General features: G+C 50.7%; 1 protein-coding gene across 4 annotated transcripts in view; it reads right to left on the bottom strand.

Moving 5' to 3' along the window:
- RASGEF1C (RasGEF domain family member 1C) overlaps window positions 1–26,370 on the bottom strand; it is a 61,928-nt gene that overhangs the window by 27,617 nt on the left and 7,941 nt on the right. For 3 of the 4 annotated variants that reach the window (XM_032464867.1, XM_032464870.1, XM_032464868.1), the window contains exons 2-5: window positions 16,106–16,200; window positions 2,650–2,832; window positions 2,366–2,488; window positions 1,275–1,412 (exon numbers count right to left, since the gene is read on the bottom strand). In XM_032464867.1, the coding sequence (XP_032320758.1) occupies window positions 1,275–1,412; window positions 2,366–2,488; window positions 2,650–2,832; window positions 16,106–16,141 (480 nt within the window). In that variant the 5' untranslated portion in view covers window positions 16,142–16,200. The remainder of the gene's footprint in view (window positions 1–1,274; window positions 1,413–2,365; window positions 2,489–2,649; window positions 2,833–16,105; window positions 16,201–26,370) is intronic. The other variant, XM_032464869.1, reaches the window with a different exon arrangement.

The following is a 26,370-nucleotide window of genomic DNA, read 5'->3' as shown; positions in this document are numbered from 1 at the left end:
CCACCTCCCCTTTTATACAGTCACCCACCCACAGACCCATCAATTCACTGATCTATCCTTCCCTCCATTCTAACATTTGCCCTCATCCATCCATCCACCATCCATCCACCTATCCATCCATTTGCCCACATATCCACCTACCAACTCATCCGTCCATTCATCCATCCATCCATCCTAACCATGTTCTCACCCACCCACCCACACCCATGCACAGACATCCACCTGCCCCTTCACCTGCTTTCCCATCCATCTGTTCATCCATGTACCCACTCACCTAGCCACTATCTCTGCCTTTCTCCTCCACTTCTTGCCATCAATCTTTCCACATCCACTTATCCCATAAATCTACCTGCCTACCCAACCACCCAAACATCTCTCTTCCCGGCTCCACTCATGCATCAAAGTAGCCAACTGTGTACCCAGCCAGTCAGTCAGTCCGTGTCTCCCTTCCCTGCTTCATCCTCCTAACCCATTCAATCATTGAGCCTTCTCTGACTGTGCTGCATCCCACAGCAGGTGGATCCCAGATGATCAGGGGATGCAAAGGAGGAGGAGGAGATGACCCTCACCTCCCCGAGCTCTCCAAACAGCTAACTTGCCTGCTATATGAAATGATCCCAAAGCAGAGCCTCCTCTTCTGAACCCCAGTTAGGCTTGGACTTTATGGCCTCCTGTCGCCCAGCCTGCCTGTGCAGTTTTCCCTGTGGCTCTGGCTGGCCCTGCCATGATCAGACCCACTTTGGGGCCTGTCGCTAGCTATCAGCTTGCCACATTCAGTCTCTTCCCAGTGACATGCACTCCCTGCCAGGGTTTCCACCCTAATCCTGGGAGGCAGGGATTTTGATTTCCTTTCACCTTTAAGTGCCTTCCCCAGAGTAACGCAGACGGGAGAGCAGGGCAGGACGTGGGGCGCAGAGGCACCTGATGCCGGACACTGGTTGCACCCCAAGCCACTGGGGAAGCAGGCTCTGCCCGGCCGGCCTTGTGGGTCACTGACAATGCCTGACCACGCGACCACAAGAGTCCACGAATGGTCTTCAATCGCCTGCCCTCTGAAGCCACTGATGGGAGCAGGACAAGAGAGAGATCCAGAGACCAGGCCTGGAACGGGAGGCCTGGCTTCCCTGCCAGCTCTGCAGTGCCTGACTCCCTGATGCGGCAGAAAGGGGCTGCTTTCAGAGGGGCTGCAGCAGGGAGCGGGGGGCCCAGGGCAGGCCCAGGAACGGGCTCAGGCCCTGGGTGTGAGGAAGGAGACATGGTGCCGGTGCGCCCACCTCGTCACAGGGGGCAATGCGGCCCACCACGTCCTTCAGGTGGCCGATGGTTGACTCCTCCTGGAAGTCCCGCGGGAACGTCTCTGTCCACTCGGCCAACAGCTGGAGCAGTTTGGGGCCAAACTTCCGGACCCGGGCCTGCAAGGCAAGCCGAGGGTTGTCTGAGTTTGGTGAGGGTTTCTTAGGAGGTGGGGTGGGGGTCACAGAAACAGCCAAGTTCCCAGCTGACCCCGCCCCAGGGCTCGGGGAGAGCACCTGATCAGTGTTGGCCAATCAGGGCAGGGCACACCCCCCATCTTGCATTGTGATTGGCTCACAGATGGGCATATGACCTAAGCTAAGCCAATGAGATCAGGTCGTTTATTCGTCGGGATCCTCTTTTCACAGGATTGGGAAGGGCAGACTGAGCCTGGATCAGCAGAGGCTACCTGTCACTGTGCAGAGAGCCGGCCTGAGCCAGTGAGGCTGGCCCACAGGACTACGGAGCAGGTGGTCTTAGGGGGAAAGGCCACTTTTTAACGATGTTTGAGCCCCGGGAGTCAGCGGTACCTTGAGACTTTGCAGTTACATGAGCCAGTGAAGTCCCTTTGCCTTAGGCCAGTTGAATTTGGGTTTCTATCATGGGACAGTGGAGCCCTACCGACACGTGTATAAATAGGTGGCCGCTGCCAGTGGGATCTGGCCAGGGACAGAGGAAAGGAGGTGGGGAACTAAGGGAAGGCTTGGGCGCCAGTGAAACCACAGAAGATGGAAGGGTGGAACAGAGCGTGATGGGGGCAGGGAGCCCGGCAAATGCTGCAGGGCCATCCCAGGCCACAGATGGCACGGGTCCTAGTCATGGGGCTCTGGGGCACCGGATCTGGGCTCAGTGTGAGCTCAAGGGCCCCCCTGGGGCATTGGAAAACCGAACTGGGGTTAGAGGTTCTGACTGTCCTTTCTGGCTCCGGGCCTCTGACAAGTCAGAAACCCCTGTGGGCTCCTTGTCAGGAGGACAGGGGCAATCACTGCCTCTCCAGGAGGCTGGTGCACAAGGGCACGGCAGGGGAGAGTGCGTACACTCAGAGGCCCCCCTGCTCTGCCCTGCCTCTCACCTTGTCCAGCACCGGCTTGTCCAGCTGCTGCTGCTCGATGCACAGGTGGCAGACCCGGGCCAGGAGCTCCCGGGGCTCGATGAAGAGGCGGGAGCTCAGCAGGAAGGTGAAGATGTAGGCTTTCTGGGGGGACATGGGAGAAAGGCATCACGTGCTCACAAAGGCATGGGAGGATGTGCCTCCCAGGCTATTCCACCCCCAGCCCCGGCCCTGCTGTCTCTCCCACACCTGGTGGAGGACAGCCCGTTCTGCGGCCCCTCCTCCCCACTGGGTGGGTCACCCACCTCGGGGTAGTAGTCAGCTGTGGGCACGAGTTGCTGGATTAAGGTGTCCAGGGAGGCTGAGGATGGCACTCCATCCAGGAGGGGCTGCCTGGCCTGCTCGCCATCCGTGGGCTCAGTAGGGGGTGGGCTGAGGCTGCCCGGGGTGACCATGTCGGAGGTGCTCAGTGTCTGGGGCATGCCTGCCTGCAACGGCAAGGGAGAGTTGGACCTGCTGGTCCCCAGGGATCCTGGCTGGGTGGGGCCTGCCTCCCACAGGCACTTCTGTGCCCACCTGAGCCCAGCAATCACTTCCTGGGAGGGACCCCTACCCCACAGCCACTGCAGCCCCTAGGAACCATCTCTCCTCTACTCTTAGTCCAGACCTTTTAGGGACTGGCTCTTTCCAGTACCTACTCCCAACCCCAATGAAGGTTATTTTTGACCAGGCCTGGACAGTCAGTATATTCTGCCTGCCGCTGACCACAAGAATGAATCAGGAGTGGACCTGATCCAGACTGGATGGCTCAGATGCAGTCCTAGAACGCTGTGGCACTTGGAAGCTCTTTCCCCTGGGGACCCTGAGCGGGTGGAATGGCACCGTTGGGACCATCTTGTCCCCACAAAGGGTCAGGAAGTTGAGAACATTCCTGAGGTCAGTGTGTGAGGCCCTGGATCCTGCTGTACCTGAAGCTGTTCTGTGGACTCCTCCATCACATGAGCCTGTTTAAGTTGAGTTTCTCTCTAGTGCAGCCAAATGGCTGTCCTCTGTAGCCTGGCATTCCAGGCTCTTTGTGCGTAGGACCTGCTGACCTGTCCAGCTATGCCCTCCTGCTGGAAGGCTCTCCCACCATCTTCAATTCTCCATCCCTCTGGGCATGGCTGATACTCCTCCTCCTAGGCGGAACCTTCCCTGCTTTCCTGCTTCCCTGCAGCAGCTCCTCCAAGGCTGGGCCTGACTCCTGGTGGGCACCAGCAGATCCTCCTCATCAGCATTGTTGAGTGCTTGGGGGCTGCTGACGCCTGGGGCAGCGAAAGCCCACCTGCGCTGTTACATGGCGACGGCTCCACCCAGACCTCCTGCAGGTGGCGCCAGAGCACGCATGTCTTCCCACCCAGCACTGAGTCAAGGGCCTGGCCTGCAGCAGGTGCCCGCCCACAAGTGTGCAGAGGAATGTGCTTCCTCTCAGGCTCTTTCACAGATCCCTACAGGCCAGTGCTCCTGAACGAAGCCTTTGGGGGCACTCAGGGCAAGAGTCCTGGCCAAACCTGTGACTGTTCAACCATGCCCCCATGACATTCAAGTCAGCCTGCAGTCTTAACTGTGGGGTCCTGCACGCTCACCACAGGGGCCTTCCAGGGATCAGTGTCCCCATCACCCTGCTCATCTCACCCCTGCTGCCCTCATGACAGCTCCTGGTCCTGGCCTGTTTCTGACTTATCCAGCCCCCCTGGGTGACCTGGTGGCCCTGGAAGTAGAGACAGAGGACTTGAAGAGTCAGAGCTGATGTGGGGGATCAGAGGGAGCCCCACAGAGGGCTGTCTCAAGGGTGTGTGGGGGTGGGTGTGGGGACTGGGTTACAGTGTGGGGAAGGTGTGGGAACCAATGTGGACAGCAGCCTGGACAGTCCCAGCCGTGGGGAAAGCCACAGCTTTATTTTCACCTTCCCAGTAAAGGTGTAAGTGTTCAATTTTCAGCTGATGAAACTGTAAAATTTCACAAAATTGCCTCTTGTCCATCATGGCAGGAAGGCTCCTGGGCATGCGGGCAGGCTCAGTGGGGAACAGTGGTCAGCTCTGGGGTGGGGCCGCCTCTGCACCACACCCAGGGCCCGGCACCTGAACCTCATTCCACAAGACAGAACACTCTTGAGGCCAGCAAGTTCTGCTCTCTCCTACCAGGCACCTGCCATCTTCTCCCTGCAGCCTGACCCAGATCCCGGTTCAGTTTTCTCAAAGATGAGCCAGAATCAGAGGTGGATGTGATTCTGGAAACCTCTCTGCTGGGCAGGGTGGTCTGTCAGATGGTGTGGGTGGGGCTGCAGGCGTCCTTTCTGGGGAAGCCAGGATGTCACAGCTTCAAGAGATGAGCTGGGAAGCTTCCAGAGCATCTCAGGCCTGGCCTGATACTGGGGGCTGAGTGTGGGGTGCTGGACACACGGTGGGGGTGGGGGTGGGGGTGGGGTTCGGACCCAGCTCGATTCTGGAGCAGCAAGTCACTGAGGCCAGGGGTTGGGTGGAGCTGGGGGCCAGGACCGCTGGGACTCACAGGGAAGCCCAGAGAGCAGATGGGCAGCCCGTGTTGCCCTCCCTCCTCCAACCCCCCATCACGCCGCCAGCTGGGCCCTGGCCTGGGCCTCAGTGCATGGGCTGTCCTCCTGCTGCAGCCTCTGGTGTCCTCCGGCTGAGGGTCACGTATGCCTGCGTGGGCCAGCTGCTGGCACCCTCTCGGCACAGCAGATGGCCAGGACCTCTTGGAGGCTGTCCCACTGGAGCTCTGCAGGGTGTGCCCGGGGAAGGGGAGAGGAGGGCGATGGCTCCCTGAAGTTAGATGTTTCCTTGAGATAGGGTGGGCGCAGGCAGAACCGCGGCAGTGTCCCCGCCATTCCTCCCGCCCCTCCTGGCAGGTGCGCTGGCGGACACCCTCTTCCCTCCAGCAGGGGCTCCAGTCGACCTGTGGGGGTGGGGGTGCCCCGCTCCCCCACACACTGTCTCCCATAGTAACTGATTTTGTTGGTTTCTCACCTACTTTTCCAGAGCTTCTTGATGCAAATACAAGAAAATATGAACACATATATTCCTCTTTTCTGTCCTATTACACAAAAAATTAGCACATTGCACCCACTCTCCTGCGCTCTTTTCACTAACAGCACATTTTGGACATCTTCCCATGCAGGTGCAGGACAGAGCACCTCCATGCTTTTTATTTTTCAACCGTCCCACAGTATTCCATTGTTTGGATGTCCAGGGGTAAATTTTTAAAAGCCAATGAGGAAGCAACGCAAATGTCCATCAGTGGATGAATGGGTAACAAAATGTGGTGTCTCCGTACGCTGGAATACTAAAAACCTGTCATTCCGTGCAGCCACCTTTATTCATTACTTTAGCTAGATCTTCTGGATAGCTTGCTGCAGCTTCTTCAGTTAGCACTGGCTGCTTCACCTTGCACTTTTGTTATGGACTCGGCTTCTTTCCTTAAACCCATGAACCAACCTTTGCTAGATTCAAACTTCTCTTCTGCAGGTTCGTCACCTCTCCCAGCCTTCACAGAACTGTAGAGTTAGGGCCTTGCTCGGGGTTGGCTTAAGGGAATGTTGTGGCTAGTTTGAGTTTCCATCCAAACTATTAAAACTCTCTCCGTATCAGCAATAAGGAAGTTTCACTTTGGCATCATTCGTGTGCTCGCTGGAGCCGCGCTTTTCATTTCCTTCAAGAACTTTCCTTTGCATTCACACCATGATTATCTGTTTGGTACCAGAGGCCTAGCGTTTGGCCTGTCTTGGCTTTTGGCGTGCCTTCTGCACCAAGCTCAATCATTTCTAGCTTTTGATTTAAAGTGAGAGACGTGTGACTCGTCTTTTACTCGAATACTTCGAGGCCATTGTAAGGTTATAATTCGCCTAATTTCAACATTGTTATGTCTTGGGGAACAGGGACGGCGCAGGAGAGGAAGAGAGACAGGGGCACAGCCTGTTGGTGGGGCAGCGGGAATATGTACATTTATTGATTAAGTCTTTATGGGCCCGGTTCATGGTGCCTCAAAAGAAGATCACCGTAGCAATGATAATAATAATGACAAAGCTTGAAATATTGTGAGGATTAACAAAATGTAACACAGAGACATGAAGTGAGCACATGCTGTTGGAAAAAATGACTTGACGCAGGGTTGCCACAAACTTTCAGTTTGTAAAAAATGCAATAAAATAAGGTATGCCTGTATGTAGTAAACTTTCACACTCTGTATAGAACCATTATTTTTCACCACTTCAAGTGAAATACAGAAAACACAGTCACCATTAGGTGGCTTTACCCTCTCTCATTTATATTGTAGCCACCTCATGCGTTACGTCTATATACACTGAAGACATCATCTGACAATATTAGCATCTTTGTTTTCAACCGTCAAACATATTTTAAAAATTCAAAGGGAGAACAGTCTATTATATTTACACAGGCATTTATCCTTTGTCGCCCTTCCTTCATTCTTGATGTTGTAAGTGTCCTTCTGGTGTCATTTCCCTTCTACCAGAAGCACTTCCTTTAGCAAGGTAAAAGAGCAGGTTATTGGCAATGAATTCTTAGTTTCCCTTCACATGAGTGTTTCTTGTAACAACTCCATTCTTGAAGGATCTTTTCAATAAATACAGAATTGTGGGCTGACAGTTCTTTTCCTTCAGCACTTTAAAAATATTGTTCCAATGGAATACTACTCAGCCATAAAAATGATAAAATAATGCCATTTACAGCAACAAGGATGGCCCTGGAGAGTGACATTCTAAGTGAAGTAAGCCAGAAAGAGAAAGAAAAATACCATATGAGATCATATGTGGAATTAAAAAAAAAGACAAATGAATTTACATATAAAACAGAAATAGACTCACAGACATAGAAAACAGACTTGCCAGAGGGGATGGGGGTGGGAAGGGATAAACTGGGAGTGCGAGATTTGCAGATACTAATTGGTATATATAAAATAGATAAACAGGTTTATACTGTATAGCACAGGAAAACACATTCAATATCTTGTAGTAGCTCATGGTGAGAAAGAATATGAAAATGAATGTATGTATGTTCACGTATGACTGAAGCATTGTGCTGCACACCAGAAACTGACACATGGCAAACTGACTATTCCTCAATAAAAAAAAAATCGCTGTTCCAATCACTTCTGACCTCTATGGTTTCTAGTGAGAAATTCAGTCATTTGACTCATTCTTCCCCTGTAAGTACAGCATCATTTCTCTCGGCTGATTTGAGATCTTTTTCCTTTGTGTTTAATTTTCAATGGACTGATTATTATGTGTCTGGGTCTAAATTTATTTGTGCTTTATTCTGTTCTGGGGTTCTTGAACACGTGGATTTGTGTATTTGACTAAATTTCAGCCATGATTTCTTCAAATATTTTTTGTGCATTGCACTTTTCCTCCTGCCTTCCTGGGACCCTGTTGACATAAACGCTAGACCTTTTGCGGCTGTTCCTCAGGTGCCTGCAGCTCTTTCAGCTCCCCCTGCTGTTCAGGCTGGGTAATTGCTCTGTTGTACGTGTATCATCCTAGAACCCGAATGGTGGTGCTTAAAATTAGTAGATGTTTTAGTCTTTCTTAAAATTAATAAATGTTCGTTTTCATTATGTTAATTTTTGATGGTCATGTTTTATTTATGGCAAGTGATACTGGTGATATAGGCAGGACTGTAAAATTTCATAACAGAATATTTCCACTTTAAGAAATGAATTGACTTTATTGAAAATAGTGAGCAGGACTACACCAGGCGGATCTGATTCTTTGCTGTGCCCCAAACATGCCATCCACACTCGGGCCTCTGCTAAGTTTTCAACTGTTTCCTCCATGTTAGGAGACCCCTCTTCTGTTCCTCTTGAAGGCCCAGCTGCAGTGGCCCCTCCTGGAAGAAGCCTTCAAAAATGCAGTAGACGGGGCGCTGGGGCCAACACATCTGGAGGCGCCACTAGCGGAACTGAGCAAAGAAAGGGTCCTCTGAGCGGCGGGGGTTATAGAGACAGACCTGGGAAGCGCTGGTCGCTGGGAAAGGGGGCATGAGTGGCAGACGATCGTGAGCTGAGTGAGTGCCAGCTCCTCCCTGAGCCTCAGTTTCCCCCCATGCACAATGGGGATGCTAAACCCGCATAGGCATGGAGAGGCTGTGAGTGACGGTGCCCAGCACAGCGCCGGGACTCGGTCAGAACCCTCACCGGCTACATCCTATGATGACATACCTCTAAAGTCCTTCTCATGGCCCATGAGGGGGTCCCGCCCACTGGGCTCCCAGCCCACCTCTTCGACCTCGTCCCTGATTCTCCCCTTGCACACACTGCTCTGTGCTTCCTGTTCCCTAACTAGGAACACCCTCCTCCAGGCTGCCACCAGGCTGCCCCCCTCTTATCGCCCATCAGAGCCTTCCCTGACCACGGGTCCACGTGCCACTCGCTGCCCGGTCACTCTCCACCCTGGGCCTCGTTTCGTGTTCTGGTGGCATGAAGTTATCATGTGTCTGATTTACTAGTGTGTCTCTTGTTCTCCCTGGGGCCGCAAGCCCCTCGGGGCACGGCTTTGTCCGTCCTGCTCATGGCTGCTCCCCCAGCCTGGCGGACACTCGCTACGTGAGTGAGTGAATAAATGAATGAGTAACAGTCACTAGGAGGTGACGCCGCAGCACCAAAGAGGGGCAGGGAAAGCGCTCAGTGGCGCCTGGCAGCAGCCGAGGCTGACAGGGGGGCCCATGCTGCTCCTCGGGGCTGGCCAGCCAGGCGACAGCTGCCGGGGAGAAGTGTGGCCCGTTTTGTGAGGGGGAAACAAGCATCTTATTTACCACAGAGAATGAATGTCAGACTCTGTGTGAATAACACATGTGCCACTGAGATGTGTGAACTGAGGACCCAGGAATGAAAGCGCTAACTGTTCCTCAGCTGAGATTCTTGTCACTCCCCCAGCCCCCTGCTGAGAGGCACAGCCCTGCCTGCCCTGCCCAGGCCCAGCCACTTTGTCCCCCTCAGGGCCACCACCCCTGATCAGGCTCACCACCCTCCTGTGACCGACCAGAGTCAGCTGTCCCCAGGTTCCTCTCCTGTTGAACCTTCTGACGGCTGCTGTGGCTCCAGCCCTCAGCTGAGCCTTTCTCTGTGCTGCTCCCAAAGGAGCTGCCCTGGCAGCCAGGTCGTGTCTTTCCTGCTCCCTCGTCCTCAGCGCCAAGTCCCAGGTGTGGGAGCTGCCCCAAGGCTGGGCCCCCTGCTCTCGGCCCCCGCCTCACCTCATGATGTGTGTGTCATGGGTGGGGTCAGGATGACCTCTCTGTGGCCCCCACCCAGCGAGAGCCTGGAGGGAAGGGGCTCTCATAAGCAATGCAGAACCCTCCAGATTGGGGCCCTCGAGTCCCAGAGAGCTGGGGACAGCCGGGTCAGAGGGCCACCGGTTCCAGGTACAGGGACCACACTGTGAGGCATGGGCCATGGCCTCCCATCTTAAGCACCCTGGGGCCGGGCCCCAGCCCAGGAGTGGGATCCCCACCCCTTTAACCTCCTCAGGGAGGGGGCACCCAGTGGGCAACAGGGGAGGACAACCATTCTCAGCTCAGGTTTCGTGGCTTCTGAGCTGCAGGGGCCTGGGACTTCCAGCTTCCACGGCTGAGCCCTGGAGGCAGGCCTCAGGTGGATTTGGAAGGTGTGAGCCACCTGGGGGGTCACAGAGCCCGGGGCCTGCTCACCCAGAGGGGGCAGGGCAGGGGGCGCCTCATATTCAGACACTGCAGACTGGAAGGAGGGGCAGTCAACCAGGACCATGGTCCCCGCGCCGCCCCCTCGTCCCCCATCCACGAGGACCACGGGCCCCGCCCCGCCCCCACCCCCCCACGCCCCAGAGTCGAGCACCCAGCACCCCAGCAAGCCCAGAGCCTGCCTCTGTGCTGAGGGGTTTGTTTCCAGTCGTTCAGTCGCCAACAGCACTGGGAGCGTCTGGTCCACCGTGCTCGGCACCCACTGCCCTGTCTCCCCGCTGCGGGTCAGCCTGGCCACCCGCACACCTGCAGGAACGCAGCCCATGTCTCCCTGTAATTTGAGGCAAAAATAGCCAATCCCATCTCCAAGTGTCTGCATGAGTCACCCACACCTCCTGACAAACACCTCTCAGGCGCTTTCAAGGACGGGAAACAGCTGGCAAAAATAAACGCTTTGTTTTTTCCTCCCTGCGGCTTCTGGGATTCGTTTCAGAGTGATCAGACTGTGAGGCGTGGGGATGTGCTCCGTCGGGGTGGGGCAGGGCAGGGAGGGGGTTCTTCTCCACGCCTGGCAGTGGGACAGCCCCCCTCCCCTGTGTGAGCCTCAGTTTCCACACCTATAAAGTGGGCTCATAATAGCCACCCTCCCCTCCCCTAAGGTGCATCCACTGGGGTCAGGAGCAGAGTCCGTGCTCCATCGGTGTGGTTCTGCCCACTCAGTGATGAGAGGCACGCAAGCTCCTGTCATGCCCAGATGGCCGGGTGGTCACCCCGGCCTCCTCCCCAGCCTCCTTCAGACAGGAGCTGCCCCCTGGCCTGGGCTGCCCGGCCCTCCACTGCCCCTTGTGTCACCCGGGCCCCTCTCTGAGCCCAGACCTCAGGGCCTGGCCAAGGGCACCTAATGTTGTCCAGATCAGGGCCCAGGAACCACAGGGTGGCTAAGGAGGCGGCGCCCGGAGGTGCAGAGATCCCTAGCAGTCAGGACAGAGTCCGTGGGGGGTGTGTGCAGCTCCCAGATGCTGCTGCCCCCAACTCCTCCCACCAAGGCCAGCCAGGGCCTCCCTGCTCCGGCCTGAAAGAGCTGGACCCACCTGCTGCCTTCCCCGGAATCCCTGCCGGGCCTCAGCCCGGAGCTGGGGCTGCAGCCCACCTGGCTGTCCTCCCCACGTGTGCAGCCTCCCGCCCTGAGCCCTCCCCTGCCCACCACCCTCCCACTCCTGCTCCACGCCCTCGCGCTTGCCATACCCTCCTCCTCCTGGATGACAGAGGCTGAACTTCAGCCCACTGTCCTGTCCTCCAGGGAGCCGGCCTCAGTCCCCCTGGCCGGCCAGAGCACCCTTTCTGGGCTCCCATGCCTTTTGCACAGCCTTCGGGGCACGTGTGTCCCCGGGCAGGGCCTGCGCTCCATCTGGCTCGCTCGCCTACTTGCTCATAGCCAGGGAGGGTCTGGTTCACCCCTCTGTCCCCAGCACTGGTCCTGGTGGGCACCTGCCCAATGGTCTCTCCAGGTGAGTCACCTGAGGTTGACAAGCAGCAGCCCAGGTGTCCTGCCCTTTTAAATGGGGAATCTGCTGACCGGATTTACACAAGAGCTTTCACAAGAACCAGCATTTCTGCCTTTCCTCAAGAGCTCAGAATTGCTGGTTCCCACCTGCTACCTGTCCCTCCACCCGGGGATGCCGCCGCCGCACTGTCCCCATCACCTGCCCACCCTTGCTCTGCCTGGGTCTGATGACATCCTCTGTGGCCGCCTGGTGTTAGGGCACCTCAGGGGACCCTGGGCAGGGGTCCTGGCATCCTTGGACACACCGGAGGCCAGACCGTCACGCTGACCACAGCTGTGGGGGCCACATGCATGGACATCACTCCTTGGGGCCATTTCCTTCTAGCTAGAGATGTCTGTCAAGGGTCTGGAAAATCTTAATGGACAGAGAAATAATTTCACTTCTCCCCTGAATTTGGAAATCTGGGGGAAGGAGTGAAAACACGTGGGGTGGTCCCAGAGAGCCGGGCAGCTGGGTGACCAGATGGGGCTGCACCTCCCCACCCCGCCCCCACGGACAGCGGGAACTGGAGAAGCCGCGCGGCCCAAGTAGGGCCTGGGTGACACCCAGCAGGGCCACTTAGCTGAAAATAACTCTGAGAAGCGAGAAGCTGCTTTTAAATACTTCTCATTCTTGCTATAAGAGTAGGATCTCACAGCTGAACTTTAACAAATTCGTCATCGTCTTTTCTGGGAAGGACGAGGGAAGATGAAGTCATCAGTGTTGTAATAAAACAAAGAAACACACTGTTTTTCTCTGGCTTCGCTCAGGAACGTGGAGCAGACGGAGAAAAGGCCCTTGTCGGAGGGGCCGGGAGGTGCGTGCGTGCGTGCATCTGGGTCTCGCAGCCGATGGCTCCACTCGTGACCCTGGGGCTCGTCCCCGGCCAGCACCGTGCGGCGTGTGCGCAGACATGACGGGGAATCTGCTTCCTTCCAGACTTGCTGAAAAGCAGCTTGGCTGTCATCTGCACTTCACAGAAGGGGCAACTGAGGCTCAGAGAGAGGGCCTGACCTGTGCTGGGTCACCCAGCTGGATCGTGGGGGGACAGGATGGCCCCCAACTCTTCCAAGGACTCAGACGGACGTTTGGGCTTTACTGACTTTGAAGTGGGTCTGGGTAGCCCACACTTGGGGCTGACCTGACTTGGGAGGGTCTCCACGCAGACCCCAGGCAGCCCGCTTGGGGAAAGGCCCAGGCTGGAGGCCGGGCTCCACAGAGCGCAGGTGCCAGAGGCTGCCCCGGGGCACAGCGTCGACCCCGGGAGCCGGGGCAGAGCAGGGCCTCCCCAGCCACCGTCCTGAAAGATGGTCACGGAGGCGATGGTGTTAGAACCCTGTGTAAGAGGCCACTTGGCCCCTTCTGCAGAAGCCAGTGAGCTACTCAGGCTGAGACCTCCCACCACTGGAGGGAGGGCCATCCTGGTCAGATGCGGGCACTGGACACCAGTCCCTGCCCTCAGCACCCAGAGGAGGCTGGTAGTCACCAGAGTCACTCCTGGAAAACGCAGGTGTCTGCGTCCCGCCCCAGCTCGTGGACAGCCCAGGTGGTTCCGATGCTCAGCCAACCAGATCCTTCACCCAGAGGAGTCTCAGATTTGGGGACTCACAGACTACCATCCACCTGGGGCCCTTAGGCAAGTCTTGTCCCTTGCAGACCTTCCTACTAAAATGGACACGGTGCAACGCCTCACTTGCAGGCAGGAGGGTATGCCATCATGCACCAGACTCACAGCCCAAACGTGGTTCACACACCCGAATATTAAGAAAGCACAACAATGCCCTGGTAAAAAGGAGGAAAAAGGGGACAGCCAGTTTTCCCTCCAACAGATGCATCAGACTGTCTGGCAGTAGCAGCAGTGATGGGGGAGGCAGTAGGAGGGATCAGGGTGACAGTAGGGGCCCCAGGTCACCGCCCTGCCCCCGCGTGGACTCCTCACTCAGCCCCTGCTCCATCCACGCCGCTGTTCTCAGCCTCCTCATTTCAATGAGGCGACCGTGGTTGAGTGACTCGCCCCTGCAGTGCAGGGAGCTGGGGGAGCCACGCCATGACCTGGGGTGTGACCCAGAGCCCAGCTCACCCACCTCCTCCACTCTGGGCCTGGGCCACACAGGTCAGCGCGTGGACTCCCCAAGGGGGGCTGGAGGAACGAGGATACCCACTGGGAGAGGTCTTCGCAGGGCTGGGGACACCTATATAGGCCAGGTGCTGGCAGGGTGACATGGTTGGGGCTCTCCCGGGCACACCTGCCCCAGGCAGCCCCTTGAGTCCCCTAAGAGCCTGTCTCTGGCTCAGGACCTTCAGGACACAAAACCCTTCCTTTCAGCATTCACTGAACAACACGCTCTAAGGTCACTTTCATGATGTTTCCAGGCCTGACCACTCTCTGCACAGCTAGTCACTTAATTACATTCTTCATATGAATTCACATTTTAAAATTAACATCTTCCTTACCAATAATATCTGTGAACTCATGGGTCTAATGTGCTGGCCACGTGCTTTTTAAAATGCCTTGAAATAAACATGTCAACACATAACAGTGACTGAACGGCGGGCAAGCTCTGTTGAATTCAGTCCTCAGCCCAGCCTGAAGACACAGTGTTGCTGGCCCCTGAGGACAAAGGCTGTTGGGTGAGGTAAACTATAGGGCCTCCAGCCCTGGGGTCCCTTAAGTGAATCAACCTGCCTCTTCAACATGCCTGAGACCTGCAGGGACCTCTGTCTCTGAGCCTCGGCTGGTCACACTCTCCAGCAGCAGGGGGCCCACGAGATGGAGGCCGCAGAGGGCACCCCCTCCCCTCGGCACCCCCACCCTGTGGGCTCCAGTCCACGGAGGGCCGAGGGGCACCAAATGGTCAGCCATGCTGACTGCCTGCTTAATCGTGCAAAGACCTGGCTTGAGCGGCTGTCAATCCTGTCATCAGGACAACGACATCCAGGCTCTGTCCGGGCTGTCAGGCCAGCCCAGGCGCCACCTATCACCCTCCGGGCCCTGCCAGGATGCGCGGGGAGGCATCACGGCTTGTGCCAACGGGCCCTGCTGCTCAGGTGACAGGGGCCTGGCTTTCTGGGACTAATACTTGTCCTCAATAGAGATCCAGCCACACAGACACTCTGAGCATTGCCACTCCAGCCATGGCAGCTGGTAGGGCCCCCTGCCTGTGTCTCCTCCAGCCCTAAACCGTCAGCCTGGCCTCCTGGAGGAGGGGGCTACAGACAAGATGGGCTTCCAGGGATGGCGACTTTGCCAGCACGTGGGGGACCAGGATGCGGGGCGAGACCCCCAGAGGGAGAAGGAGTGGCTGGGTGAGGGGCAGTGAGCTTGGCCTACGGGCCATGGAGTGACTGCAGCTACTTCCAGAAATACCCACTCGTGGGGGAGGATGTCTCTGGGGTCATCTGTGCATCAGACCCCAGGCTCAGCGGCCTGACCCTCTCCCCCTCTAGGCCTGCCTCCCACCCGGTGGGTCTGGGGCCTCAGTAGCCTATTTCAAGCTGAGTTCAGTGAGTGCGGGTGCTCTGCCCACCCAGCAGTGTCTCCAAGGAAGCAGGCTGTTAACCGGCTCCAGTTTGAGCCTCCTCTCAGTTCCAGCAGCCCCCGCACAGGCCCTCAGAGGAGTGTCTGCACAATCCGCCCGGCCAGGCTGCAGCGGCACGTGGACCAGGGAGCCGGGAGCGGTGAGTGAGAGGGAGGCCCAGGCTTGCCTCCAGGGCCCACACCCAGACCTGGCCCTGCTGCGGCTGCCCAAGCTCGCGGGCCTCCGCGGCTTCTGCCTGCCCAGCGTCTGTCCCTCCTTCTGCCAACAGCATCCATTCCATACGCCATCTCTTGCCTGCGGTGTGAGGGCACATGGCCCGAGTGGCCACCTGGGGCAGGAACTGCCTTGGCCTAGATTACTTTGGGGATGGACATGCAGTTCTGGCCCGGCCCCTCAGTGCACTCCACCCCCAGGCTTCGGGATAGATTCATGGGTAGGCATGTCCCTTGGGGGGTGTGCACCAGACAATTCTTGGGACACTTCTTTGGCCTGGCTGCTGCCTTCAGACACTGAGACTTGCAAGGTCGCCTCTTCTAAAACCAGCACTCCCACCACTGCTCTTTGAGTTCCAAGACCCAAACAATCAGAAGACAAACTGCCACTCGGCGGCTCAGACTGGCACGCACGCTGCACTGGCACAGCACTTCACAGTTTTCCCTTCACAGATGTCATCTCTCCTGGGTCCTTGGTCCCTGCCTATGTGCTCAGGAGCTAATAAGCCCCCACCCCAGGCTGGCCACCAGGAGGCAGCCTAGAACCCGGCTTCTGCCCAAGGGACGGCCAAGTCCACTCCTACATGCAGGGCCCCTGGGGAGGGTATCAGCTTCCCTTCCAGCCTTAGCTATTGTTGCTGGTTTGTGTTTTAACTTTGTAGTGAGGTATAGCATACATCCTGAAATGCACACACATTTCAAGTGTGCAGCTAGGTAAGTCCTCCCAAAGTGAACACACCTGCACAACTGGCACCCAGATGTAGAAACAGCACATTTCCAGCTCCTCCAAAGTCCAGCCTGGGCTCCTTTCCACTCACTGACCTTCAATTCCAACTGGAAAGAAAAATGAAGAGGGAGCACCATGTAGGAAACCATCACTGGTAAAGACAAAGCCTGGGACGTGCAGCTTCCAGAGGGGTCTGCACACTGAACGCAGGAGAGAGAAGGCGAGGGGGGGCCCCAGTGCCCTGCCCGTGTGCCGTGGTGGGCAGCACGCCCGGCGTGGGGCTGCCCTGCCCCCCTCCCATTGCTGGGGGTCGGGAGGCCTGCTCAGCCTCAGTCCCACCCCGGATCTACACAAAAGAAGCGAGAACACGGTAACTACATGGGTAAACAGAAAGACTTTCTTTCTTTTCATTTAAATAGCAATAGTAATTGTTCAAAGCAAAAATAGTGTGGTGTGGGGTGTATAAATCTGTGGAAGTAAAGTGCATGACTACGGCACTGTGATGGGTTGAATAGTTTCCTACCAAAAAGATATGAACTTCTAACCCCCAGTGTCTCCAAATATAACATTATTTGGAAATAGGGTCACTGGCAGATCAAATTAGCTAAGATGAGGTCATTGTAGAACAGAATGGGCCCCTAATCTAATATGACTGGTGTCCTTATACGAAGATGGCCATTTTTGAAGACACAGACACACTGGGAGGACATCATGTGACAATGAAGGTTAAGATCAGAACCAAAGACTGTCAAAGATTTCTGACAAACGACCAGAAGCTAGGAGGAGGCACGGAAGGATTCTCCTATTGGTTTCTGAGAAAGCGTGGCCCTATTGATACCTTGATTTTGGACTTCTACCCTACGAGTGAATAAATTTCTGTTTTTAAGCCAACCCAGTCTCTGGTCCTTTGTTACACAGGCCTCAGTAACAAATACAAGCATAAAGGCTGAGAAAGGAGAGCGGAAGCACCCTGCTGTGAGGCCCTACATGCGCAGCAGCATAGCATCACTTGAAGGTAGACTGTGCTAAGTTAAAGATGTGGTGGGAAGAATTCTAAGATTGCCCCTCAAGTTCCCACCTCCTGGTGTACATGCTCATACAATCCCCTCTCCTTGAGTGTGAGTTAGACCCACGAATATGATGAGTGGCACTCCTGTGATTAGGTTATGTTATATGGCAAAGGGGAAGGGAGTTTTACAAATTTAATTAAGGACCTTAATCAGTTAGCTTTGAGCTAAGCAAGATTATCCTGGGTGAGCCTGACCTAATCAGGTGAGCTCTTTAAAAGAAGGTCTAGAGGTCACTCACATCAGAAGCTCTCCTGATGTCCCTGAAAAAGTAAGCTGCTGTGAGTTCTACAGCTGCAAGGAAATGAATTCTGCCCCCATCTACATGAGCCTGGAAGGGGAGCCTAAGCCTCAGACGAGATGCCAACCCCAGACTCATGAGACTCAGGAGAGAATCTAGCTAAGCTGTCCCTAAAACCCGACCCATGGAGACTCTAAAATAATAAGTGTGTATTATTTTATGCTACCAAGATTGTTTTAATATTTTAGGCAGCAACAACAAAAATAATACAGTGTATATTATGACACCTAAATCAAGCCCTAAAATATAACACAGGGATAAAGCTAATAAATCAACAAAGGGGATAAAATAGGATCATTAAAAATACACAATTAACCTGAAAGAAGTCAGAAAAAGAAGGTAAAAGGGTCAAAGAACATATAAAACAAATAAAAAATAAAGAGCAAGACAGTAGATTTAAATCCAACAATATCAATAACCACCTGAAGTGTAAATGATCTAAACAATCCAATAAAAAGGCAGAGATTTTCAGACTGGATAAGAAAGCTAGAACCACACAGAACCCTCTCTTTAAATATAAAGACACAAACAGAGGAATAGTAAAAAGATGAGAAAAGGAAAGAAAGTTGGCATGTCTACATTATTCTCAGACAGAGTAGATAAAGAGGGCCACTTCATAGTGACAAAGGGGTCAATTTATCAAGAGGACAAAACCATCCTAAACATGTCCTCATCTAGACACAACATTGTAAAATGATGATAAATCAATAAAAAATGTTAAAAAAAAGAAATGTCCTCATCTAATAACAGAGTATCAAAATACAGGAAGCAAGAACAGATAGAACTGTGAGAAGAAGCAAACCCACAACTGTAGCTTAGATTGTAATACCTTCTACTCAGTAATGGGCAGAAAAAGGAGACAGAAAATCAGGAACCCTTAAACATCACCAAGTAACTTAAACTGATTGATGTTGATAAAACCCTTCACACAATAACATCATAATACACATTCATTTCAAATGCACATTCAACAAGATAGACCATATTCTAGGCCATAAAACAAGTCATAGTAAATTTAAAAGGACTCAAGTCACAGAAAGTATGTTCTTTGACCACAAAGGAATTAAATTAGATATAATTAACAAAGATATCTGGAACCCCCTCAAATACTTGGGAACTAAACAATACACTTCTAAATAACTCATGGATGAAACAAATTATAAAGGAAATAAAACATATTATGATCAGAATAAAAAAATACAACATATCAAAACATGTGGGATGCAGCTAAAGTAACACTTAGAGGAAACTTTATAGCAGTAAATGTCTATATTAGAAAAAAGTAGATCTCAAACCATGTACTCACGCTGATGACCTCAGCTTCTAATTTAAGAAACTAGAATAAAAAGAGCAAATGAAACCCAAAGTAAGCAGAAGAAATGATCATATACAGAGCATAAATCAACAAGGTAAACAGCAGAAGAACAATAGAGAAAAACAATGAAACAAAAAAGTGTTCTCTGAGAAGATAAAAAAAAAAATTCAGTAAACTTCTAGTCACACTAGTCAGGAAAAAAGAGACACCACAGAACTAACCAGTATCACCAATGAGAGGGGTGACATTAATGCAAGTTCTAAAGACATCAAAAGGATAACGGACAACTTTACACCAACCGACGATTTAGATAACATGGGAAAGTTTCTCAAAAGATACAAATTGAAAAATCACAAAAGAATAGGTAACATGAATAGCCCAATATCTGTCAAAGAAAATGAAGTCAAAGCCCTTTCCATCAGGAATAAGAAAAGGATGTCTTGCTTTCACCACTGCTATTCAGTATTGTATTGGAAATTCTAACGAGAGCAATGAGACAAGAAAAAGAAACAAAAGCCAGAGGCACTAAATTTAAAGGAAATGGGGGGAAGGTATAGCTCAGTGGTAGAGTGTGCGCCTAGCGTGCACGAGGTCCTGGGTTCAACCCCCAGTGCCTTCACTTAAAAAAAAAAAGGAAATAGCAGAACTATCTTTATTCAGAAATGACATGATCCCACACGCGCAAAGCCCCAAACAACCCAAAAAAACTACTAGAGCTAATAAATTCAGTAACGTTGCAAAAATACAAGTTTAAGACACAAAAATCAGTTGTGTTTCTATATAGCAGCAATTAGCAATCTGAAAAGTAAATTAAGAAAACAATACTTATTATAGCATCCAAAAGAGGAAAATACCTGAGAATAAATTTAATCAAGAAGGTGAAAGACTTGTATATTGAAAACTATAAAATAATGTTGAAAATGTAAGAAAACCTAAATAAAAGGAAAGACATACTATTGTAAAAGCAGCCATACTGCTCAAAGTGATGTATACAGTGTAATCCCTACCAAGATTCCAATGACCACTTTTTTGCAGAGATCCAAAACCCATCCTAAAATTCATCAGATACTGTGAGAACAGAGTTGGAGTACTCAAAATTCCTGTTTTTAAGACTTACTATAAAGCTACAGTAATCAAAACAGTGCAGTACAGGCATAAGGATGGACACACAGAGCAATGAAATAGCATCAAGAGTCAGAAATAAGCCCATACATTGACGGCTAGCTGAGTTTTGAAGAGTGCCAAAATCATTCAATGGGGAAAAAGTCTCTTCAACAAATGGTGCTGAGACGAGTGGATATTCATATGCAGAAGAATGAAGTTGGACCTTACCTCACAACATATACAAAAATTAACTCAAATTGGATTAGAGACCTATATATGAGTTAAAATTATAAAACTCGTAGAAGAAAATATAGAGGGAAAGCTCCATGACATTGGATTAGGCAATAGATTTGTAGATATGACATCAAAAGTGTAAGCAACGAGGAAGAAATGGATAAATTGGAGTTCACCAAAATTAAAAACTTGTGTGCACCAAAGGGCATTATAGAGACTATGAAAAAGACAAATTAAAGAATGGCAGAAAAGATTTGCAAACCATATATCTGATATGGGTCTAGTATCCTTGAATATGTAAAGAACTCCTACAACCCAACAACAAAAAGACAAACAACACAATTAAAAAAAACAAACAGACAAAAGGCTTGAATAGACATTTCCCCAAGGACAGTATACAAAAGGCCAACAAGCACACGAAAAAATGCTAAGCATCATTAGTCATTAGGGAAATACAAATCAAAACCATGATGAGATACCACTTCACATCCACAAGGATGTCCATAATCAACAAAGTGGAAGGTAGTAAGTGTTGGTAAGGATGTGAAGAAACTGGAACCCTTCTTCACTGCTAGTGGGGATGTAAAATAGTCAGCTGCTGTGCAAAAGAGTTTGGTGCTTCCTCAAAAAGTTAACCAAATACTTGTACATGAATGATCACAGAAGAACTATTCACAATAGCCAAAAGGTAGAAACCATCTAATAGTCCATCAACAGATGAATGGATAAACAGTGTGGTATGTACATACAATGGAATATTAGTCAGCCACAAAAAGTAATGACGGACTGATACATGCCACAATGTGGATGAACCCCAAAAATGTTAAGTGAAAGAAGCAAGACACAAAAGGTCACATACTGTATGATTCCATTTCTATGAAATATCCAGAATAGGTACACCCGTAGAGCTGGACACAGATTAGTGTTGCCAGGGGCTGAGGGGAGGGCAGAATGGGGAGCAGCTGCTTAATGGGTATGGGCGTTTATTTTGCAGTGATAAAAGTGTTTGGAAACTACACAGAGGCTGTGGTTACACCACCTTTGTAATTTACCATATTAACAGACTGAAAAAGAAAAACCATATGATCAACTCAAGGATGCCAAAAAGCATTTGACAAAATCCAAAATCAATCCCTGATAAAAAACTCCCAGCCATCCAGGAACAGGAAGGAAGTTCCCCAACTTGATAAAGGGCATTTATGAGAAACCTACAGCTCATATCATACCTAATGGTGGAAAATTGAATGCGTTCCCCCTAAGATCAGGAGGAAGGCAAGGAGGTCCACTCTCATTACTTCTATTCAACATTGTACTGGAGGTTTCACTGGTGTAATGAGGTAAGATAAAGAAATGAAAGGCATCCAGATTGAAAAGGAAGAAATAAGACTGTCTTTATTTGCAAATGATGTGACCACCTATGCTGAAATTCCTTTGGAATCTGTAATAAGAGCACTGTAACTGATACATGAGTTTGGCAAGGATGCTGTATACAAGATTGACATACAAATATCAATTGTATTTCTATTTACAAGCAACAAGATATTAGAAATTAAAATTTTTAAATATGACTTACAATAGATTAAAAAAACCACTGAAGGCTAAATTTGAGAAAAGATGTGCAGAAGATCATGAGAGAGTGGGGTGCTGAAATCAAGACAGACCAAGCGATCAAAGAAATACAATAGAGAGTCCAGAAATAGAGCCACAGTTTATGGTCAATTGATTGTTTAAGAAAATGCAAATGCAATTCAGTTGAGAAAGATGGTCATTTCAACAAATAGTGTAGAAACAATTGGTTATCTGATGCAAAAAAAATTGATATTGATCCATTCTTCCCACCATAGACAAAAATTAACTCAAAATGGATCACAGATTAAGACCTATACCTATAAAGTTTCTAGAGGAAAACATGGAAGAAAAATCTTTGTAACCTTGGGTTAGATAAAAATTCCTTAAACACCCAAACATAAATGAAAAGAAAAAACTGATAAAGGAGACTGCACCAAAATTAAAAATTTCTGCTCTTCAAAAGATACTTCGAAAAGAATAAATGGCAGTCACATAAGGAAGGGAAAATTTATAAGTCATTTACTGATAAAGAACTTGTAACCAGGATATATGTACGGAGATCTCAAAAGGCAATAAGAAAACAAGCCTGATTTTCGATGTGCAAAATATTTGAACAGATATTTCCTCAGAGGCGATACACAGATGGCAAACAGGCATAAGAAAAGACGTCCAAGTAACCAGCCATTAGGGAGATGAAAATTGAAACCACAATAAGATCCTATTAGAACAGCTAAAATGAAAAAGACCGACAATACCAAATGTAGCAAGGAAGCAGATCAACTGGAACTTCCATACACTGCTAAGGGGTTCAACCACAATGGAAAAGAATGTGGCAGTTTCTTAAAAGTTAAACAGGAACTTCCCATATCACCTAGCCATCCCATTCCCGTGTATTTATCCAAGAAAAACGAAAGCATATAGTCACACAAAGGTGTGCTTGTAAATGTTCACAGGAGCTTGCTTTATAACAGTCCCAAATCATAAACAGCCTAAATGTCCATCAGCAGGTGCAACAGATACATGTAAGTGATTTTTATTGCTGCGTAACAAATACCATAAACTTAGAATACAATTACCCAAAACTTACACATAAATATATTACCTCCCGGTTTCTTTGGGTTGTGATTTTGGTTGGGCTCTCTGCTCAGAGATTCACCAGGCTGAAATCAGGGTGTCAGTAGGGGCTGCCATCTCATCTGGGCCTCAGATTCCTTTCCCAACCTCACTGCTTGTTGGTAGAATTCAGTTCCTTGCAGTTGCAGGACTGAGGCCCTCCGCTCTAAGAGGCCACCCACCTTCTGTACAGCATGGTTGTCTGCATCCTCATGGCCAAGAGGAGAGTCACTCTCAGGCTTTAAATCTGTCTGACTTCAGGAAGAATCCAGTCCTTCCTTCAGGGTCCACTCACCTGGTTAGGTCAGGCCCACCCAGAATAATCTCCCTTTTCATTAACTCAGTGTCAACTGACCAGGGACCTTAATTGCACCTGCAAAATTCCTTCTGCCATATAATGTAACCTAATAACCTCAAATCTCATCACGTTCAGAGGTCCCTCCTACACTCAATGGGAAGGGGTGATCCAGCACATGTAACAAAAGAGTGGGAATCCTAGGGCCCATCTTAGAATGCTGCTGACCACATAAACAAACTGTGGCACATCCAACCAATGGGAACCCTGCACATCAATGAAAGGGGAGAAACTGTTGATACACACGACATGGATATACTTTCATTACGCCTAGTGAAGGTAACTAGGTAGAGACGTTTATTACTTTGTGGTGATGGTTTCATGAGTGTTTACATATATTTACACGTATCATGAGTGTTTACTGTATGTCAATTATACAGATGTTTAAAAAAAAGATGTTTCTAAAACCTGATACTTGATAGTTATTGGAAAACATATTTTTCAATTTTTCAACTCTAATTTTTATGAAACTGAAATACAGATTAGTTATTTATGATGAAACTTAATATTCCAACTGAGATGTGCTGTAAGCACAAATGCACACCCGAATCTTGGAGACAGTATGAACTAGCGACGGAAAACATCACTGGTAACTTGTACGTGGGTTACACATGGCTAACATTTGGGATAGGTTTGGTTACATAAAGTATATTATTGACCTTAATTTCACCTTTATTAATGTGGCCACAAGAAAATTTCAAAGTACTCACTCGTTTACCCCATGATGTTCCTACTGTGCAGATCACACGACTTGGCTAGGGAAGTACAGGGGACAGACAGACAAGAGCGCTGACACCAGAAGGAGACAAACAGCCAAATCCAGAACATGGGACATTCTACAGGACAGACGTCCCCGTTTCTCTAAGAACTCAATGCAATGAAGACCCCCCCCCCCAAAAAAAATCCCTAAAAAAAAAACGCAGGGGGAAAAGGACTATTTATAGAATAAAAACGACTTAAGGGTTATAAAAACCAAATGCCATGTGAGAAACTAGCTAGGACCCTGATTTGAACCAATCAACTGTAAAAACACATTTCTGAAGTAACTGGGGCATCAAATTCTCAGATAAGATAAAGAAATTATTATTAATTTCATTAAGTGTGCCACTGGCATGGTGCTTATAAGTAAAATCCTTATCAGCCTCTAGATGCATATCATAGTCATGACAGGGGACATGACAGGGTGTCTCGGATTTGCTTTAACCACCTAAAGGTGTGGGAGTTCAGATAAAGGAAGAAGGACGGTGAGTTAATAGTGTGGGATCTGCGAGATGAGTACATGGTGGTTTGTGTTTATCCTATACTTTACATGATTAAGTTCTGGAAAATTTCCATGAGAAAAGGTTAAAAAAAGAAAAGTCTGTGACTTTCTCCCTGAAAGCCCCAAGGGGCCTGGGTGCCATGGGGCCTTGGGCTGCCCTCCCTGTCTGAGCAGGGGATGAAAATGGCACAGGAAGGAATGCGGGGCTCCCTCATTACGCTGAGTGGCAACACGACTGACCACATTTCATGTACGTACCGTGCACCTGTCAACAACTCTGCTCGTGAAATTGGTGACCGTGCAATCACCTTATTCTTCTTCTCATACTTGCTGTTTACAAAACGTAAGTACGTTTTCTCTGGCAAGCATTTCAGAACGGCAACATGCAGACACTTAAAGTCCTTTTCATCATCCAAAGTGCTAATACAATTTGGCTGCGTTTATGCAGAAACATCTGTTTTCAAACCGCAGGCCGCTGGGGACCTGCAATTCACATCTGGGGAGCAGCTGTCATACACACTGTCATCTCAGCCTGCTTAACCCTTTCCACAGCCTGCCCTGCACACGTTCACGCAACCACCAAGTGTGCAATGTTTTATTCTGAAGGGGCTTCTCAGAACAGCCGGTCGTCAGAACCCCGGAGCTGGGGAAGCCCCTCCCCGCGGACTGGTAGGGACTGCCAGGAAACGTGAGGAGACTGGAGGGTTCAACCATCTCACAGAAATATGTCACAAGTGGATCGCAGCTCCTGACCAAGGCTCCAGAGCCTGGGTGGTCCGATGGACGGACAGACAGATGGTCAAGCAGAGAGTGGAGGTCCCACTCATAAAGGCCCAGGAGAGGGCAGGCCACACGGCTCGAGAATAGCCCAGACTGTAAACAAACATCGCAGATCACAAACTGCATGGACTGAGAGCCAGGGCCCGCGTTGGCTGGATTACCCCACAAAGTCGCCTTGTGTCCCCGAGCCTCTGTCTCCTCACCTGTAAAGCAGATGGAAGCTGCTGTGGGAATTACCTGAAGCCACAGGTGCACAGTTGCTGGCAATGAGCAGGTGCTTCAACCATCAAAGAGAGAGAAGTGGTCATTTTATTATAATTATTTAGCCAGACTCATGCGCTTTTGAAAGTTGTCCAGATTTAAAAACCAGAAAAGTGAACAATTTACTGACCAAATGAACTCTGCAGGGGCAAAATTTAGCTCATTCCGAGGCTGTGTCCTTCCAGCCCTTGGCGAGACCCCTGCGTGTAAAGCAGGAGTTCACCCATTAGAATGATCCCTGGCGCGGGGTGGAAAGGCCTCTGACTGACAACACCGAAGTCTGTGTTAGTTTTATTCAAAAATAATAAAACTGAGGTGCCCCCGCCCACGTTCATGGCCCTCTCACAGCTTAGTCCGTACACTCTTCCTGGCTGAGGCTGTGTGATCTGACAGTTCAGGGAGCCCTTGGTGGCGGTGCCCGGGGAGTAACACCTTAAGGAAATCACAGAGACGACACGACTCGCACAAGAGGGCTCCTTTCTGCAGGGAGCTCCGTGGGGCAAAGGGGGGTCAGGCCCCCTCACACCGTCACTACCAGATGTGAGGGAGGGAGGCATGCTGGGTCCCCAGGAGGAAAACGGAACGAGCGCACAGCAGGCGCCTGCTCTGCACCAGACACCAGCCCCATTTGGTGTTTGAAACCCAGAGTGATTCCGGGAGTGTAAGAGCAGGCACGAAGTGAGGAAGCGGTGGGCTCAGACCCTGGCCTCTGGGACCTGGCCTTCTGCTGTCTCTGGTTCCCTGCAGAATGTTCAGGGGGCCTGCATGAAGAGAACCCCCTTGAAGTAGAGCCGGGCACACAGGGCCAGGCCCAAAGGCAAGGGAGTAGGAGGCAGCCCCCCGAGAGGGCACAGTGACACTGACAGGAGGGAGATCGGGAAAGATGCCTGAAGGGACGTAAGGGAAATTGAGGCCAG

The sequence above is a fragment of the Camelus ferus genome, chromosome 22 (assembly GCF_009834535.1).
Source record: "Camelus ferus isolate YT-003-E chromosome 22, BCGSAC_Cfer_1.0, whole genome shotgun sequence".
Lineage (NCBI taxonomy): Eukaryota > Metazoa > Chordata > Mammalia > Artiodactyla > Camelidae > Camelus > Camelus ferus.
The sequence above is the reverse complement of the archived record's forward strand: the minus strand, read 5'-3'. Positions and strand labels throughout refer to the sequence as shown.